Raw genomic sequence first — 17,424 nt, 5'->3', positions numbered from 1 at the left:
ACAAGACTTAATACTCGACAATTCATACTTTAACACCTTTAATGAAGCTCAACGAGAGAACCAGATCAGTTACATGAGTTTAATTAAATTAAATACATATTACAATCGTGTGACATAATAAAATACATGTTAACACAACGCTTTGAAACGTGACATAAGACGGACGTTAGAGAAGTCCCTCACATAGCTAACGACACATCACCAGCTGTTCTACTAAGGATTGAAGTCCTTGACCAGCTAGGAAACAACTTAACTTAAGATCCCTTTAGTAGCTTGTTCACCGTCATCAACAGATGACTTTGTCTACTTTTTCTATTGCTCATAACTCATTTATTTTTTTAACCGGTGCGCCAAGAAAAGTAAACGTCGCTTTTCAGAATGTAAACAAGCTTTTTGAAAAACACTGGAAAAAAATATTTAATCTGTGACTTTGACTTCAAGTTTTAAATCTTTATAACCATAACATCTGGCCTTATAATATAAAAAAGAAAAAACAGACAATTTGACAGCACAGCATGTGCAGATATTAGCAAATGATTCATCTCCAGCTCTGTATGATTTATTACCAAAGATAACGCCGCTTCTGAATGATTGTCTACAAAACTGCTGCGGCCATCCGATGGGACGCGATATAGCCTAGCGGTCAGCTAAAAGCTAAATACACACACTACCGTATCAACTGGCTGAACCAGTCACACAAAGACCATGTGACACGTCGACGTGGGGCTATACAACGACCACACCTGAGCGACAGTTAAGAAATAACCCTTGTTTCCTCGTATCTAATCCTCCCGTTGCACAATATTGGAAAATACAATAAAAGCGAGCCCGGAGAGAGTCCGCTGTCTACTGGTTATCTAGAGGTGTGTGATTGTCTTTCTACAACAACAACAAAAGACAACAGGCGCAGGACGTCTCTGAAGAGAATACCAGTTGACAACCACGGGGCAAGGCGAACCCTGCCGAGACTGAGAAATATGGCACATCTGGCCTCTAATGCTGATAATATTACTGAAACTATTACATCAATTCAGAGTCACAGTTTGTAGAGACAGCAAATCATTTTTTTTTTTTTTTGTGGCTGGAATTTATGGCTGCACCCTCTTTTCTGAAAACTGCCCAAAGCGCAGGTCCTGCTTCAACTCGTCCTACATCGACAGAACAAACCCTTTGAAGTGCTCACAACGCGGTCACTCTGTGCACTCGGCGATCTCGGTGCCGTCCACGAGCAGCGCGTGGATGATGCCATCTCGCCTCTTCCCGCTGCTCACGGCCTTCACGCAGCAGTTGTGGTCCCCGAGGGTGAAGTGCGTTTCGGTGCCGTCGTCCACGAACTCCCCCTGCGGGTGCAAATCAGACAAGACGAGTCGACAAAAGAAAACCCGTTGTTCAAGTTCCCACACGGTCAGCTTCAACGGGATCTGTAGGAGTGCAGTGATGTTCACACGTAATTCACAACAGTTTGAACCTTGCTGAGTTCAGCGGCGTGTGTCACACATCAGCGTCGGTTCCACGTCGTACTTACGGCGGTCTCGATGTTTTGTCCGTTGCACCAAACGTCCATCGTGTCTTTCTCTGAAAGGAAAGCAAATTTACTATATTTTGAATCGTCTTAAATCACAAAAAAGAAAAGAAAATGAGCGCCTATAAAGTCCTAGATTCATCATATGTTCTGTTTGTAACCTTAGTTGTTTATGAATGTATGAATACAGTAATATTGTGTAAACAACTCATGACGAAGGGGGATAAATGATCTCAAAAGAGCGAACGTCATGGACAGTCCTCCCCCATTTGTGATGTGATAACTCACTGCAACAAAATCTGTGGGGCAGTTGCAATAATTCGTTCATAGGAATAAAAATATATCCCTAATAAGAAACGCTCAGCTTTCCCTCTCTCTCGCATTCAGAATTCAAACGTGAGTTTCATATACGTCTGAGGGGTTAGGAGATCCTCTTCAGAATGCTACTCCTTGAAAATACTAAAAACTACCAGATAGTTTGAGTTACAGGCTTGTAAAACTTTAACGACTCAGAAGGCACAGCTTTAATCCACATTATGGATGCTACCGAGACTTCTTTGTAATACTGCTGCCACGGACCACATCTGTCTGCCACGTCAGAGAAGTATTAAAAACAAATAGATGTATTTAATGCATGGATCATGTAGAGCAGTTCTGTGTGGCAAATGCTTCAGGTGGCATGTCGACTGATCGACAGGAAGCAGAGTAATGTAAGAAGGATTAACCCGCCCAGATGACAGAGGTGGATGAAGATGGCGTGAGGTGGATGAAGATGGCGTGGGGCTTAACGCTGTTGCAGAGCTTAACCTCTTCTATGGCATCACATTAGTGGGTCGTTGTGCCGGGGCCAGACGACACACTGTGACCACACAGCGATCCAACAGCACAACCTGGTTGATTATGTGTGCGATACATATATAAACCCAGGCAGGACACACTATAGGTGGTGTGGGGAAGTGGCTGGGTGAACACACACACACACTGAGAGGCTCACCCAGGACCACCCTGCAGTCGATGCCGTCCAAGTTGAGGACCCAGGTGCTAGTGACCTTCGACCTGTTCTCCATGTATTTCTTCAGGCTCTTCCCGTTGATCTCCAGGGTGTACTCGTAGGCAAAGCCACTGACCGCATCGATGTTGATGGTCGCTTTGGTCTCAGACTTGCCCACGTTGAAGGTCTCCTTCCCCACGAGTTTGAACATCCAGTCCCGCCTCAGAAGCTCCTGCAGTGCGACGTAGAATGAGAAATGTAAAGCTGCTGTCAGTCATACAAATGAAACATAAATAAAAACATGGGGTCAGGTTGGTCTACCTTTCCGTCCACGTAGATGACCCTCTTCCCGGTGGTCGTGCCGTGTTCAAACTCTATCCGGTGGACCCCGTCGCTCAGCGCCACTTCCCACACGCCGGCGAGATCATTGGACATCCTGCCTGGTTCGGACCTTTCTGGAGACGGACAGAGAACCAGCTACACTGCTAAAGGTCGAGACACATCCATGACTAACCGTTACCTAACTAGCCAACTAGCGTTAACGAGCGCGGCTGACTACCGTTAGTTGACTCATAACAACAACAACAAATTCTGTCCAGCGCAGGTGTGAATGTATCTCCGCCTGTAGACCCTCCTTCCTACGCGACGTTACAGTAATTATAGCACATAAGGTAAAAGCAACAAATCGTTACCATTAGTACTCTCGCCACAGAAACATGGCTGAAAAGCAGGTGGGAAGTTGTCTCTGTTTATTGCATTGTGACTTCCGGTCGTGTGTTTCTTTCTTTTCAAAGTAACAGCGGGCCAAACTCATTACGTTTTGAGCTACGGGTTGGAGTTCAAAACGAAGTATGTAACTTGAGTATTTGATTTCTAACATAACACCCACTTAATGACAACATCATGACAAGCAAACCATACATTCAAAACTTGGCGTCGCTAAACTGGGATTTTACTTTGAAAAGAAAGCGGAAACATTGCAGCGTGAGTCAAGTAAATCTTTCTCGTAGCTCTGAAGCGAACGCTAACGTTACCTTCTTCGCTATAAGAGGATAACCTGAGCCATTAGCGCGGGAACAGAAGCTTTCATTGTGCATCTGGATTACCTTAAAGCTCCTGAAGTAAACGCTCTTGCTCCGTGGCTAACAGATGACCAGCGTTCCACTTTAGCGCAGTTTATTCTCAGTTAGTTTAGCTAGCGCAGACGAGCTGCGACTATGCTGTTACTATGGAAACATGATATCCGCTTACGTACAGACGTGACCACGCCCCCCTCCCCGCCTCCCTAAACCCTCAAACACTGAACCCTCAGGGAGTTACTGACGTCACCTACTAAATGGTTATATGAATGGGACAGCGCTTCGCTGCAACATATCACGTGACCATGACTACATACACAAATATTGTGTACAATTGTATGTATTTATTTTGTACTTTTATTCCCCGATTTGATTTCTAGGCTCCTTCCTCACGAGATGATCATTTCAAATAATGTATGTACTATTTCAATAACAAAAAGTGTTTGATGAATAAATGTGTCTTTTTATGTTCTATCTTTAATCTTTATTGTTCTTGTGCAAATGTAATTTATCGGGCTGAACACCACGTGCCTCTTTAGTTAACTTTTTTTTATGTCTCTATTCTTACATTAGTAACTGTGTGTTTAACGTCACATTGCAATGGATTGTTGGTATTTCCCTAAGTCGGCATCTGATGCTGATTTACGGAAAAGGTTCATAAAGGGCTCAATTGTCTGCCAGAGAGCCCTCATGATTCACCTCATGTACTCACAACAATGTACTTTGAGGGTTAAGAGGTAAGTGATGTCAAACTTTACCACTGTTACACAGGCTGATTCTGATATCCGACCACTGCATTACAATGTATATATTTATATATATATATATATATATATATATATATATATATATATATATATATATATATATATATATATATATATATATATATGAACCTGGTTGTGTTGTCAAAAAGAACCTTCTTGCCATTCTTAGTAACTGATAATATTAGTAATACTGTATTGCATAATAATGAAAATGGAGCATCTTGATAGCACAACATAAAAATACACACAATAAATAGGAGAACTAAAAATGAACTGTCATACTAGAAAAAAATAGCCCCAAAATCATTGCTAAATTACTGTACTTCCTCTATTTATTTCCTTTTTTGGATCAGATATAATGCAAACCTTGTAAGGTCATCTCTTTTCACTTTTCTTTGTACAGAGCAAATACGTTGCATATAAAATACTACCTTCCAACAATAAAACTTCATGCGATGAATACTGACGTGTGCTGCCTGGTTCACCTGGCCTGTGATGTGCATTTGCTGGATCAGCCATCAAGTATTCCCAGTTATATCCCATCATAAAATAACTATTCAGCACATTATTCATCCATCCGCTGACAGTCACTCACTACAAGATGACACATATTTGCTCAGTGTATGTGTGTGTGTGTGTGTTTTTTAGCCTTTTTTGTGTTTTTTATGTTTTGATTTTTATCTGTGCATGTGTGTGTGTGCGTGTGCATGTGTGAGAGTGTTAAACTTGCAGTTTTTTACTTCTTGCTCGAAGAGAACAGTCAAAACTTACTATCTACACTTCTGTTCAACAGAGACGAGCTGCTCCTCAGTCCAATCAGACTAATGCGATACAGGATACTTCCTTCAAGGATTAAACTATTTAAGTGTCACACAACTCGGCTAAGGAAAGACCACACATAGTTTGGGTTTAAGGATTTATTAGTTTCCAAGTGTACATTACATGTCATTTGCTTTCACAACTCTTTTTTTTTTTATTGTTTTGCTATGCCAAAAAAACGAAAGCTACTGTATATGAAATAAATGGCAAAATAGGTACCTTACATTTTATATACCTTAGAAATTGCGTTTCAGACAGACATTTAAAATAATTCTATACATCATAAATTATGAGTATTTGTGAGTTTTGCAGGAAAATATTAGAAAAACAGGATGTGCCATAATAGTTGATATAAAATGTGAGAACATCCCCTCCATTGAATTTGTTTTGCTGATAAGACACTCTCGCCCCTTGATCTTCATATCTTTACATCAGCTACAGGGGCCACCCCGTCAGATACAGATATGCCCATGTACTACCTGCACATGCACTACCTGCACATGCACAAACATTTATGTGATCAAAGTACATTATTGAGAAAATTTTAAAAAAATGTAGTAAAATACAGCATTTTAAGATTAAAGCATTGATTATAAAAGAGTAAGGTAGCGTTTCCTGCACTTGCAGTTTGCACAAGGGTGAAATGAAACATGAAAAGCATTCATCAAAGAGGGACCTTGTTTTTGCCGATGTCACCACCTTTTCCTGTTTGGAAATATCAGATTCTGAGAAAAATATTTTTACAAAAATTCTATACATGTGAGTGTGTGTGTGTGTGTGTGTGTGTGTGTGTGTGTGTGTGTGTGTGTGTGTGTGTGTGTGTGTGTGTGTGTGTGTGTGTGTGTGTGTGGCATAAGGACAACAAAATGTGAGATGTTCAAATTAAAAGACGGTAAAATGAGAAGGCTCTCCACGTCCACAATGTCTCCAAATCAAACACACAACAAAGAAATGATAATGTTATAGGACTTGGAGGTCTTTCTTTTAAGGAAAAACATACATAAGCAACAATAAATGATCAATGAATGCACCAGTTTTCCAAGTTTAAAAAGGACGTCCCACCATCTATCGTTTCATCTTTCTCATTAATGACCTTGATGCCTGTGACAACGGATTTATTCTTTTGAGGTTGGTGTTGGATTCAATAATTACACTTCAAACAAGATTAAATTAATCATTACGCATCAACACACATCAAGGTCAGAAAAAAAGTTTATATAATGTATTTTTTATTGCATTTATTTATTTAAATCTGTTTAGTTTTCTCAAGCTAACGGATACCTTTTTATTGAGACAAGATACTAAAGCATGTTGTTGCCATGTGGACTGTTATTGAGAGGCAACAGAAATACTCCAAATTTTGTGTTTAGTACCTTTAACTTGAGTGTCAGGCATGTGACCCATGTTCCACTAATAGTATTATGTTTCAGGGTGATTCATATTCGGGGATGACGTTTGACATTTTAGGGAAAAAAGCTTGTTTTTTCAGAAAACCCCACTCTTTATCAGGAAGGGTAGCTTAGCTTAGCAAAGACTGAAGGAAGGGGAAACAGCTAGCCTGCCTCGGTCTAATGGGAATAAAGTCTATCAGCTCCTCTAAAGTCAAAGATGTCACTGCTTCCGGGCTACTTTGGTACAAAAAGACCTGTAAAACAGCAAATTAGCATTTTCAAACGTTGGTTTTTTTTTATAAGCAAACTATATATAACGTGTATATATAACCTTCAGAGGTGTGGGAAGGTGGATGTTGTCTTCTGTGGACAGGCTAACTGTTCGTCCCTTTTATTTACATGATGGAGGTGTTTCTAGATCTGCTGCTGCCCACACTGCTGGCGGAGCCCTTACGGTAAGCCACAAGGTGGCGCTGGCTCATGAGCCCGTGTCTGTAAAGAGCCGACAGCAGCTGGTTACGGAACTTCCCGCCAATGAAGGCGTACAACACCGGGTTCACCGCGCAGTGCATGAAGGCCAACACTTGGGTCACGTCCAGCATCACTTCCACGACGTAGCGCGTTTCGCACGTCTCCATCGCGAGGGATCCGCCTCGTACGAGCGTGTCGACCAGTAAGGTGACGTTGTACGGCAGCCAGCACAGAACGAAGGCCAACACCACCGCCAGGATGACGCGTATGGCCTTGTGCCTTTGCTGGTTGCGCGCCCGACACAGCGTCGCCACGATCCAGCCGTAGCAGACGGCCATCACGACCAGAGGCAGGAAGAAGCCCACCGTGTGGCGCAGGACGCACATGCCCACGCGCCAGCGGTCGGCGCTTTCGCCCGTTAGGTTTTCATAGCAAATGTTCCGGCCCAGGTCTTCGGCATTGATGCTCTCCTTCTGAATGACCACGGGTAAGGACAGCAAAATGGCCGCCAGCCACACCACAACGCACACCACTTTGACCAACAGCTGGCGGGAGGCCCGGGCGCGCATCGCTCTCACGATGGCGAAGTGGCGGTCCACGCTGATGCACGCCAGCAGGAAGACACCGCCGTACAACGACACCTCCTGGAAGCCCGACAGGAGCTTGCACAGGAAGTTGCCGAAGATCCAACCGGAACGAGCGTTGACGGCCCAGAACGGGAGGGTGAGGGAGAAGAGAAGGTCCGCCAACGCCAGCTGCATCAGGTAGATATCCGTGCTGCCTCTACCTTTCTTCATGGAGCAGACCACATAGACGACCACGCCGTTGCCGACCACGCTGAGGACGAACACGACGACGTAGGTGACCGTCAGCCCCAGGCTGTTGAACCCGGGCACCGTCACGCTGCAAGGAGCAGGCGGGTTGTCGTCATACGCGAATGTGGAATTGCCATTGAAGAAGGCGTCCAGGTTGAATCCCTCTGTTGTCAGCAGCTGAAAGACAAAGTCACAGAGTTTAAAAGCAGGATGTCGACGACGTGCCGGTGGACACTTGTTATCGTGGCACTAAAAAAATAGTGTGAAAACGGCACAGATCTTATCAGCGTTGGAGTTGGTCGCCACCAAAAAAAGTAACGTGTCATCCAACAGAATTTACTGCCCCAAATTATCATGATTATTTTCAATAAGGGTCTTATTTTATCTGGATTTCACTTTCTGGTTGACTGGTGGAGGAAGTTGCAAAATGCAGCTGGATTAGTTGTAGATTAGTATCAAAAAATTGATAAAAAAGTAGAATATTGCCTCTTAGACTAGTTAAACATCCAAACCTTAAATTTGCCTCCAGAATTAGCTTCACATAAAAATTTTAGACAACAGAATTACACACCCCTCTATCATAATTGCATAACTTCACCATGCAATTATACTGAAAGGCAAAAAAAAAATTTGTGGTTTGCAAATTTAGACAAGTGATTGTAATTTGCATGACAGTTCAACACACTAACTACATTTAAGGACAACACACATTGCGAAAGCCCCGTTGTTTACCTGTTTTTTCTCTTCTTCTTCTTGATTGGTTAGAACCAAATACCCCAAAACAGTCAATATGAAAAGTTGTCGCTTCATCCCTGCGGTCTTGTTGCACGCAACTTAACAAGCGTAAAGCTCAGTGGCCTGCAGCGTTATCTCCTTCGTAGAAGTGGTAGAGGTCCTTGTGTCTTTTGTGTGCTGCCGTTGGTATCGTTGATTAAGAAATTGCATCGCTTTCAAGGAAGTCATTTAAATATAGATATTATCGGTCAAACGCTTCTTTCAAAACCTGGATGTTGGAGTGCAGTGGCAGTTCGCTGTGGCAGGATGTTTGTGATCTGATAGGAGAGCAACTAGGTGTGAATGGTACAAGTACTAAGTCTATATTAATATTTAATATAGACTTAATCTTTACAGTGCTCTGAATTTAAAAGGTACTCAATGACACTTTACATGGTAAAAACAGAAACATTAAAAGCAATACTAATAAAAAAAACATGCAAAGTATTGACATTATTGCCTGTAAAAAGACAAATACTTTACATCAACAATAAATCACAGGTTAAAAGTTTTTTTTTTTGTAGTTATGAGCTGTAAGTTTTGAAGTGCAAAATACTAGAGAACAACAGAAATCTAACACAAGAGATGCTAACAGAAAGCTAACACAAGAGGAAGGTTAACACCTGCGATACTGGGTGCGTTATATGTTTCTAAAGCCTTAACCAATCATCTCCACAGCCCATCTTCAGTTTAAACATATTTCCGGTCAAAGGTAAGAGGATTAACACTTTCTTAAATGTGCAAAAGGCATTGAAAGTGATCGATTGTATCACATCTTTTTAACTTCCAGCAGTTTGATGATTACAGGCCGTGATTCTTGGAACAGACCCGGACTCTGACAGCACATTGTCTAATCTATGGAGATGATATTTGTTTCTATTCTGACATGCTCTGCTTATTGTTATGATCTGTTTGAATCCTGCGGTTTCATTTGTCCAGTGGAGGGCAGCAGCATCTTGATCTCTGTGTTTACTGCACACCAAACTGGACAAAGAAACAACACCAAATAGTTGTAAACATTCTGATAATACAGTTTTTACGACTTTCTAAATGATCAGGATACAGAAATACTACTCCTACTATAGTATTTTAAACAGTTACTCACTGGTGAACCACAATTATGACTTAGTTCTTTCCGTAAAAGTAAGTATGTTGTGATCATTTAAGTCTTATCTATTGCCCAAATTCTGTCTGCGTGTCTCAACGCCATCTGCTTTCATCCTGTCGTCCTTAGAAATAAGACCAAGAGCTCCAGCTGGAGAGCAGGGACGCCGTCGGGGTTATGAAGTGCGTTCCTCCCACCACAGATGTTAAACTGGGTTTGGCTGACATCACCGGCACACCGCTCCCTCACTGGTCAATGCCGGTGACCCCACACCCCTCCACCAGCTCTCAGCGCTCGCTGAAAGGGAAAAGTTTCCGAATATAACCCAGCCGCGTCCATTTAAAGTGTCCTTTTCCATCCGTCTAATCAGCACCCTGTAGCCGGAGGATTGGGCAGAGGTTAAAGGTCATTCCTTGTCCTTCAGCCCCTTGTTGGTGCTCTTAACCAACACACAGAGCTGGTGAAAAGCATTCAAATGACTGAGAGAGTCAAGAAATCAGAACAATATCTGTGAATATGCAGTAAAGCTGTAGGGAAATGAATTACTTCCGCAAGACTTTAACACAATGCCTCTCTTTTCCTTCTACTCAGTTCATGTTTCCAGGGCATTCCTCGTCTCTGCTTTTGGGCCTTCAGTTTATTTCTAATGCTTCCTGCTATTTACTCCTCTCACGCATGAACACACTCATCATTTCCTGCTGCTCACATTTTTTTCTGTACGTCATGTACTTGTCTCCGATTGAACTCACCAGTTCAGAACCAACCAACAGACCGCACTTTATTTAGATTATCAATTCTGAATGACTTAAAATAGTTTCCTCAGGGGAAAGAGTTTAATTAGCCGACAGTCACTATTTCAAAATAAAGACGTGCCCCAAATATATTGACTACATACAGTTTAAAACAGGCAAGAATAAATTAGATATCATCCCTTTGCTAATTTGTGAGTCATGTAAGTAATTGGTTAATACATTCAGGAATTAACGATAAAACATCATATATTATTTTAATGGTGAAGCTCGTTATGTCGCTGCAGCTGCTGCTAAAGTTGAGCATCTGTTTGTTGTTTGTTGCACATGAATATCAGGTGTCACCTTGAAAGCTCTAATAGTCTGTCAGCTCTGACAAAATCCTTCATTTTAAACTTCCCTGCCTTTATTAACGCCTCAATACACATACAGTCATAAATCCAGCAGCCCAGTTGCCCTCATGAGCTGAAACGGGACCACCCAGACGACCCGCCGGCTCTGTTTGCTTTGTTAGTATCTGGCCCACGGCTGGGGATTAGGTTGCAAACACACCACTGAGAGGTCCTGTGTTGGATGAGACAACAGTAGCCGGTGCACACACTTTTGTGCAAGTGACAGGTTGAGCCTGTGCCACCTGGCATTTCTGGCATATTCATGTTCATTCTGGTCACATGACATCTATTGCTTCTGTTCATCCGGCAACTCTGTTGCTCTCCCGAAAGGTTTCTTCCTTTTTTGTTGTTCCTGATCCGATGTGAGGTCCTGGGACAGGGATGTCGCATGTAAAGCCCTCCGAGACAAACTTGTAATTTGCGATTTTGGGCTACACAAAATAAGCTAAATTTAATTTCTGATGTTGAGGGATGCAGTATCGCAATCAAACATTGTCTCTTTTTCCATCACTTGTGCATATTTTTGATCTGGCGTTGAAGGGCAGCGAGCGAGAAGTCGTTAAATAATGCGTTTTATAGTTTATAAACCATTTTTTGACATCTTGTCAGGCAGAACAATTTTCTTTAGGGCAATACCAAGGACGAATCCATTCTTAAAAGTCACCACGGGATCCTTTGAAAACGCTGACTCGGCTCTTTGATTAATGTCCCTGCTGTGCAAAAGAGTAAGTCACATCCCTCGCCCGCTCTTCTTGTTTTATTGAACATTAACTTGTGATAGACGGCCTTCACCAGAAGCCCCGACTCCGTCGAGTGCAGCGCAGTGGATGTATGTTTTAGTTTTTATCTTGTCGTTGAAGTTACTTGTACAATCTCACCGAGGCCAGTCCATCGCCTGCTTAAAGGCCCATTTGAAAAGTATGTTGCACATGACTCATATTTGGAATTCATATATAGTTTTAAAAAAAAGGTATTTCAACAGACCCTGCACTGTTTTATGACAGTTTATGTGCATATGTATGTTAGCATGGCTCCGCTCCAGCATCGGTCTCTCCGAAAAAACAACGTATCCAACAACGAGGGTCAAGCTGAGTACCGAGTTCACACTGTGCTGGAGATGAACAACGTTCACACAGGAAGGCGCAAAAGAGGCCGACAACACACACAAGACACAAAGAGAAGTTTGTGAGGCATGAAACAGTGAAACAAAAATGTTTATATGTTTAAGTACACTGTGTTCCACTTGATTGACCAAATGCGTCGACACCAGTTTGACTCACTGCAGATTTAAAAGGCAGACTCACAGTGAGTCAACATTTGGGTTTTCAGGAAACTGACTGATTCTTTTGGCGACGCCTGTGTCTCCTCACTTTAATGTGTGTTAACAATATCTATTTGGTTATCGGTTGTTGTTTTTTCAGATTCATATAGTCATGAGTTGAGGACAGAGAGCTGTCGCCTGTTTGGAGAACGGCTCGTTCACATGACCTTTTCCTTCTTTTCTCTGTGTCTGATTGTTACTTACGCACCAGTCTCTGGTTTTATGTGATGATGTCAGAATCCAAACTCTTTTCCCTTCAATGGGAGGCGTGTCTAATGGCCTTCTCATAAGGAGCCAGAGGCTTCGGGTTGGATTTCCAGGTTTATATTACACTCAGCCGGATTCACAGCAACCCAAACCGCAGCATATAGTTTCCAAAACCAAATCTCAATCAAGGGGCGACCGCTGTGCCATTTTGGGATATTTTCGAGCGCTCAAGTCGAGCTTAAAATAACGAGCCTGTTCTCTCACAGAGCAGAGAGGAGCCATGGAAATGTTATGCCAACCCACACACTGGCGGTCTGTGTGTTTTAAACGGCTGAGAAAAGGTTTCAGCTATCTAGTTTCAGCTATTTGACAACATGTATACTCCTTCAGATTCTGGCTTAATTCCCTCTTAAAAGCTCACTTTTAAACTGCACCTATTCAGGTGACGCTGAGTGTTTCAAACTTTAAAAAAACAGTCACCATTTTGTATTTATTTTTTCTCCTGCATAAATGGGTTTCCCTTCATACTTCAGCAGTTCTCTACAAGGTATACCAGCAGTGTCAGGTGACAGAAAAAACAGCTGAACCTCCCAGGAGCCTCAAGGAAAGCTAATCAACAACAAGCAGGTTGGAAAGGAGTGTCTGTGTTTGAAAAAGGTTTGGTCTGAAAGCTTCTCAGGACGAGAAGGTTGAGTTTGCAAAATGTGTGTTGACCCTGAGGACCACAATCAAAGCATTGCACTCAGTGCTCATGAACCTGACACTTGTGTATTCTCAATAAGCTGCAACTGTTCTGTGGCCAAGTGTTTTTGAAGTATCATTGTGATGTTGACGCGGCACCAAAGTCAACCCCTCCCATGGGAATAAATCATGTTTTAAAAATTCACAGCAAATAAATCCCAGAAGGCAACAGTCCGATGTGCCTAGAGGGCACGGAGAAAGAAAAGGCCCATCTGTCAAAGAGCAGGATTCATTCAGTGACCTGGAAACTTTATTCTTCTTCATCCCGCGAAACCAGTTCAACCCCCTCTCTGCTCATAAAAAACTAATATTGACCTTCTATAACAAGAATGAGCACCGCATCATAGCGGGCATAACAAATGTGCAGGACTTACAGTGACACACTATTTACACGCTGACAAAAAAAAGGGATAGACTGGACACACATCAAAGACGTATTCACCATGGGATTATTGTCGGCTCTCAGTGAATGTTCAGTATTTGTTCTCAACGTCCATGTGACCCGTGACTTTCCCTAGAATACCTGTTTAACAAGCGACTGTGGATGAGACATGTGTCTTCACTTTATAGCCACCTCTTCATTGTGAGGGTTGTTGCAGCATTCAACAGCAATGTCTTTGTCCCTCGACAATAAGCTTTACTTGCACATTGATACAGAACAGGAGGCGTAACACTGCCTTTACCTCTCAGACACACACTCACACATATACTCATCGCTCAGCACAGACGCACACAAAAATCCACGGGCTCTTCTTGACTTCCTGTTTTTTCCTGTGACATTACTTACGCCGTCCAGTCTTTGGTTATAGAGACGGTTAAGTGCTCACTGATGGACGACAACGCTGTTGTGCGATACTCGCGGCTAGAGAAACAGCCAGAAGGGCCGAGAGCCGAACGCATTAGGTTGCTTTTGTGTCCTCGGCCGCACAAATGGATAAAGTAATGTGTGCAAACCTCCCTGTTAGCTTAGAGGACATAATTGGCTATTAGCATTGTTGCACGCAGGCGCTGATGAAAGAGAAACACTTGTTTGAAGAAGTTCAAGCATTTGCAGTGTGTTTATAGCCCTTTAATGGATATTTTAAACATTGGTCAGGAGATGAACTAAGTGCCTGTTTGAACCCAAACCCTAATCTTTCCCCAGCCCTTACAAAAAGTGGTGTTTGCGCCTAAACCTAGCTTAACCCTTACCATAGAAAGGGTTGTGAGATCATCAATGCCGAGATAGGAATCAGATCAGAAAACACATCTTTGTGTTTTTACAGTTTAATAAAGAGGGCTTGTTCTTTGTCAGACATTAAGCAAAATGCCCAAAAACAACAAACAGAGACCCAAAGAGTCGTCACTAGCCGTGCTAGCTAGCTAAGAGTGCCTGAAGCAGTGGAGATGGTTAATGTGTCACTCTTCCTCTGGTCGACTCCAGTATGCGCTAACATTAATCATATAATACGGACAATGAGGGTTTTGTACTCTGAAAAATGTTCAGCAAACACAAGTAATCCCTCATTTTTTGACAGAAACAGAAGTGTTTGGGTGCAGTTGACAGTGTGTGGCAGTTAAAGATAGCATTAGAAAGAATAATATTTAATGTATAATGTAGTTTTACTACATTTATTGAACTTCTTGTACTATATTTATATATATATATATATTTTTTGTGCAGTATTCCACGGTTGCCCTCTGGGTTTTGGTACCGCCAATAAGAAACCCAGGTTTAGGACACACACTGGCCATTTGCCTGCAAGAGCTAGCTTATCATTGCTAATAGCTGCCGTTTCTCCCAGAAGTCAAATTTGTCGTGAAGACGATGTGAAGCGGCGGATCGTTATTGTGGGTCTGGGCAAGAATAGAATAATCACCCTTTAAAACCTGCAGCTGTTTTGTGGCTTGACTGTAAAAAAAAAAAAGGGAAAGTTTCCAGATTCATTTGGAGGAGGACAAAACTGTTACCACGATGTTGAACAAACATCCACACTCCCTTTTTGTCAGGGAAAGCAACCACACAGATAAAAAAGAAGGATGTATTCATTTAAAAAGCAGTGCATCTTTCATGCTTTAGCTCTTATTTTTTAGCTCGCCATTATTTTGGACACCAGAAGTGACGTTACATTTTAGGATTGTTCTGATGTGGCTGCAGTCCGGCCAACCTATTTTAGGCTTGGTGTTCTGAGTATGTATGTTTTTGGACGTATGCTTTTTAACGTTGCACCACATCCTTTTTTCTAAAAAAAAAACATCTCATGGAAAAACTGAACACCAAGATGTTTTCTTTTCTTTTCCCCAGCGGATGATGCCACCGCCCGCGTCAGTGTGAAACTGATGATGAACACTGTCTGCACTGTAACCGTCGTTTCATCTGTTCATACTGTTAGCAACCGTAGTTGCGAGCAACAAAACACTGACTCGTTGTACAACTTTCTGGTTGGATCACAGATTCAACGAAATCTTGACATGAAAAGTCCATTGTTCTGACGATCAACTAAAACATGTAATAATAGAAACATAATGGAGACAGCATCACATTTTTGTTGAGCGTTGCTGCCTCCCCGTTATTATTTGTGGTGGACAGCATGAACCTGACAAAATGTACTTTTTAGATTTAGAAAACATTCATTTAAAATCTCTTCACTTTAATCTTTGATGGCTGTCGCTCCCAAAGTGAAGTCAATAGGCCGGTAAAATGATCCAAGTCTGAAATTATCCCTTCAAATTATAAGTGAAAGCCAAATAGAAACAGATTTTAAATGTTCTGTAGATACCAACAGACATGTTAATTAAATCATTTCATTTCAGTATGAACTTGTTGATGCTAAACTTTAGGTTTCACTACATTAATCAATACGGTATTGGACAACTTTCTACTGACAAATGCATTTAGGGAAAACAGAAAAGTTCACTGAGCAAACCTTTGAAAATCAAAACGTTGCTCTTCAAAGGAACATCAGCAGCATCGTGTTATCCTCCCCGGTTGTCCTTAAGATCACATCGCAAACTAAAAGGAGACAATTCTCCAATTCAAGCGTGGGAAGGGTGTCATAAGGTTGCTGTGCAACACATGGACAGTTGCTGTGTTTATGGGCCGTTTCTTCCAGTCAGGGCGTAAAATGTCTGCAACGTCAAAGAGCAAAGTCAGGAGTGATTTTTTTACAACACCCAAACACAACGGGCTCACAGCGGGCCATCGACGCTGTAAAGAAACCCACAAACATGTCCGTCTGCGAGTCAATGTCACAGCGATCTCGCTCGGGTGGTCGTAAAGATTGATGTCGAAGAAGTAGGAACTATTTCTGCTCGACAAAATAATCCAAACTCGTGGCTTACTCAAGGTTTTTATTCCATCTTTTCAATCATATCTTTTACTCCAGAGGTCAGGAGTGAACTTTCACGCTTGTTTTTTCTCTGTTTGGTTCTGCATTTTCAATTCAAAAAGACACTCAAAAGAGAGTCGTTAACTCAGAGAGTGGAGTTAATGACTACTCATTTACAAACATACTTCAGTACTCTTATGTGTGACCTCGCCTTGAGTATCTGGATGTTAATAAAAGCAGGATATTCTCAGTTTGATTTACATGTTTAAAGGATCAACAGGGTGATAAATGAGGAGCTCCCCGACCTGTTACTCTACTTTAAGGGCGATGTAACGGCCCTTTCATACTCAAATGTGAGGAATTCCCCTATTGAAACCTTTTCTTATGCTGCCATAGTGGATCAGCTGGTTCAGAGCTCCAGACGTAGATAACCAGTCATATCCTCAAGCGGTTGGTAATAGCGTTTCCAGAAAGATGATAGACTTTGTATAAGTATGTCACTCCCTAACAGGCGTCATAGCAAAGCTGCGTCTCGTAGTTGGACTCATGGTTTTCTGGCAGGGAGGAGCGTGTTTTGACCACGAGGAGGGTAAATGTAATAAGGCCCATCCAGGCCCAGAGTCTGACTTGGACCGAAGTAACAAGAAGCTATAAGAAACCCCAACAAAACTGTTATTTCATGACATCACCACTCAGATATGAGAAGGCAGGGCCTGATGGAATAAACACATGTGCAAGAGAAGAACAAGTTGCAAGCTGTGTGGGGACATACAATCCAAACGCATGTTTTTAAACCGAACATCTCTTCGTCGGGCCACCGGTTACTTGAGAACGAACGGGGAAAAAATGAAAAAAATCCTCCGTTGTGTGAGTTGATTGATGGATGAAAAGATTCACAACACACCCTGGTATATCAGCTAAAAAAAAGTTCACTAGATATGGATTTAAATTCAAATAAATCCCCTCTTAAGT

General features: G+C 42.1%; 2 protein-coding genes across 4 annotated transcripts; both read right to left on the bottom strand.

The window, feature by feature from the left end:
• Positions 1-21: 21 nt before the first annotated feature.
• On the bottom strand, positions 22-3,761 carry faima (Fas apoptotic inhibitory molecule a). 3 transcript variants are annotated; one of them, XM_068571821.1, is made up of 5 exons: positions 3,620-3,761; positions 2,835-2,968; positions 2,517-2,745; positions 1,526-1,575; positions 22-1,340 (listed from the first exon to the last, which is right to left on the bottom strand). In XM_068571821.1, exons 2-5 carry the CDS (start codon positions 2,946-2,948, stop codon positions 1,191-1,193), a joined length of 543 nt encoding a protein of 180 aa, XP_068427922.1. In that variant the 5' UTR covers positions 2,949-2,968; positions 3,620-3,761; the 3' UTR covers positions 22-1,190. The 3 variants fall into 3 exon arrangements, with proteins under 3 accessions (XP_068427922.1, XP_068427924.1, XP_068427923.1); XM_068571823.1 differs by having other exon boundaries at positions 3,548-3,739; XM_068571822.1 differs by lacking the exon at positions 3,620-3,761 and adding an exon at positions 3,206-3,255.
• Positions 3,762-6,964: 3,203 nt separating this feature from the next.
• cxcr2 (chemokine (C-X-C motif) receptor 2) lies at positions 6,965-8,665 on the bottom strand. The gene is made up of 2 exons (XM_068573026.1): positions 8,588-8,665; positions 6,965-8,032 (listed from the first exon to the last, which is right to left on the bottom strand). Exons 1-2 carry the CDS (start codon positions 8,663-8,665, stop codon positions 6,965-6,967), a joined length of 1,146 nt encoding a protein of 381 aa, XP_068429127.1.
• Between the last annotated feature and the right edge of the window lie 8,759 nt (positions 8,666-17,424).

Source organism: Clinocottus analis, unplaced genomic scaffold (genome assembly GCF_023055335.1).
Source record: "Clinocottus analis isolate CAN_PGR_092001 unplaced genomic scaffold, fCliAna1.0.p SCAF_12, whole genome shotgun sequence".
NCBI lineage: Eukaryota > Metazoa > Chordata > Actinopteri > Perciformes > Cottidae > Clinocottus > Clinocottus analis.
Note: the sequence above shows the minus strand (reverse complement) of the source record. Positions and strands in the feature narration are given on the sequence as shown.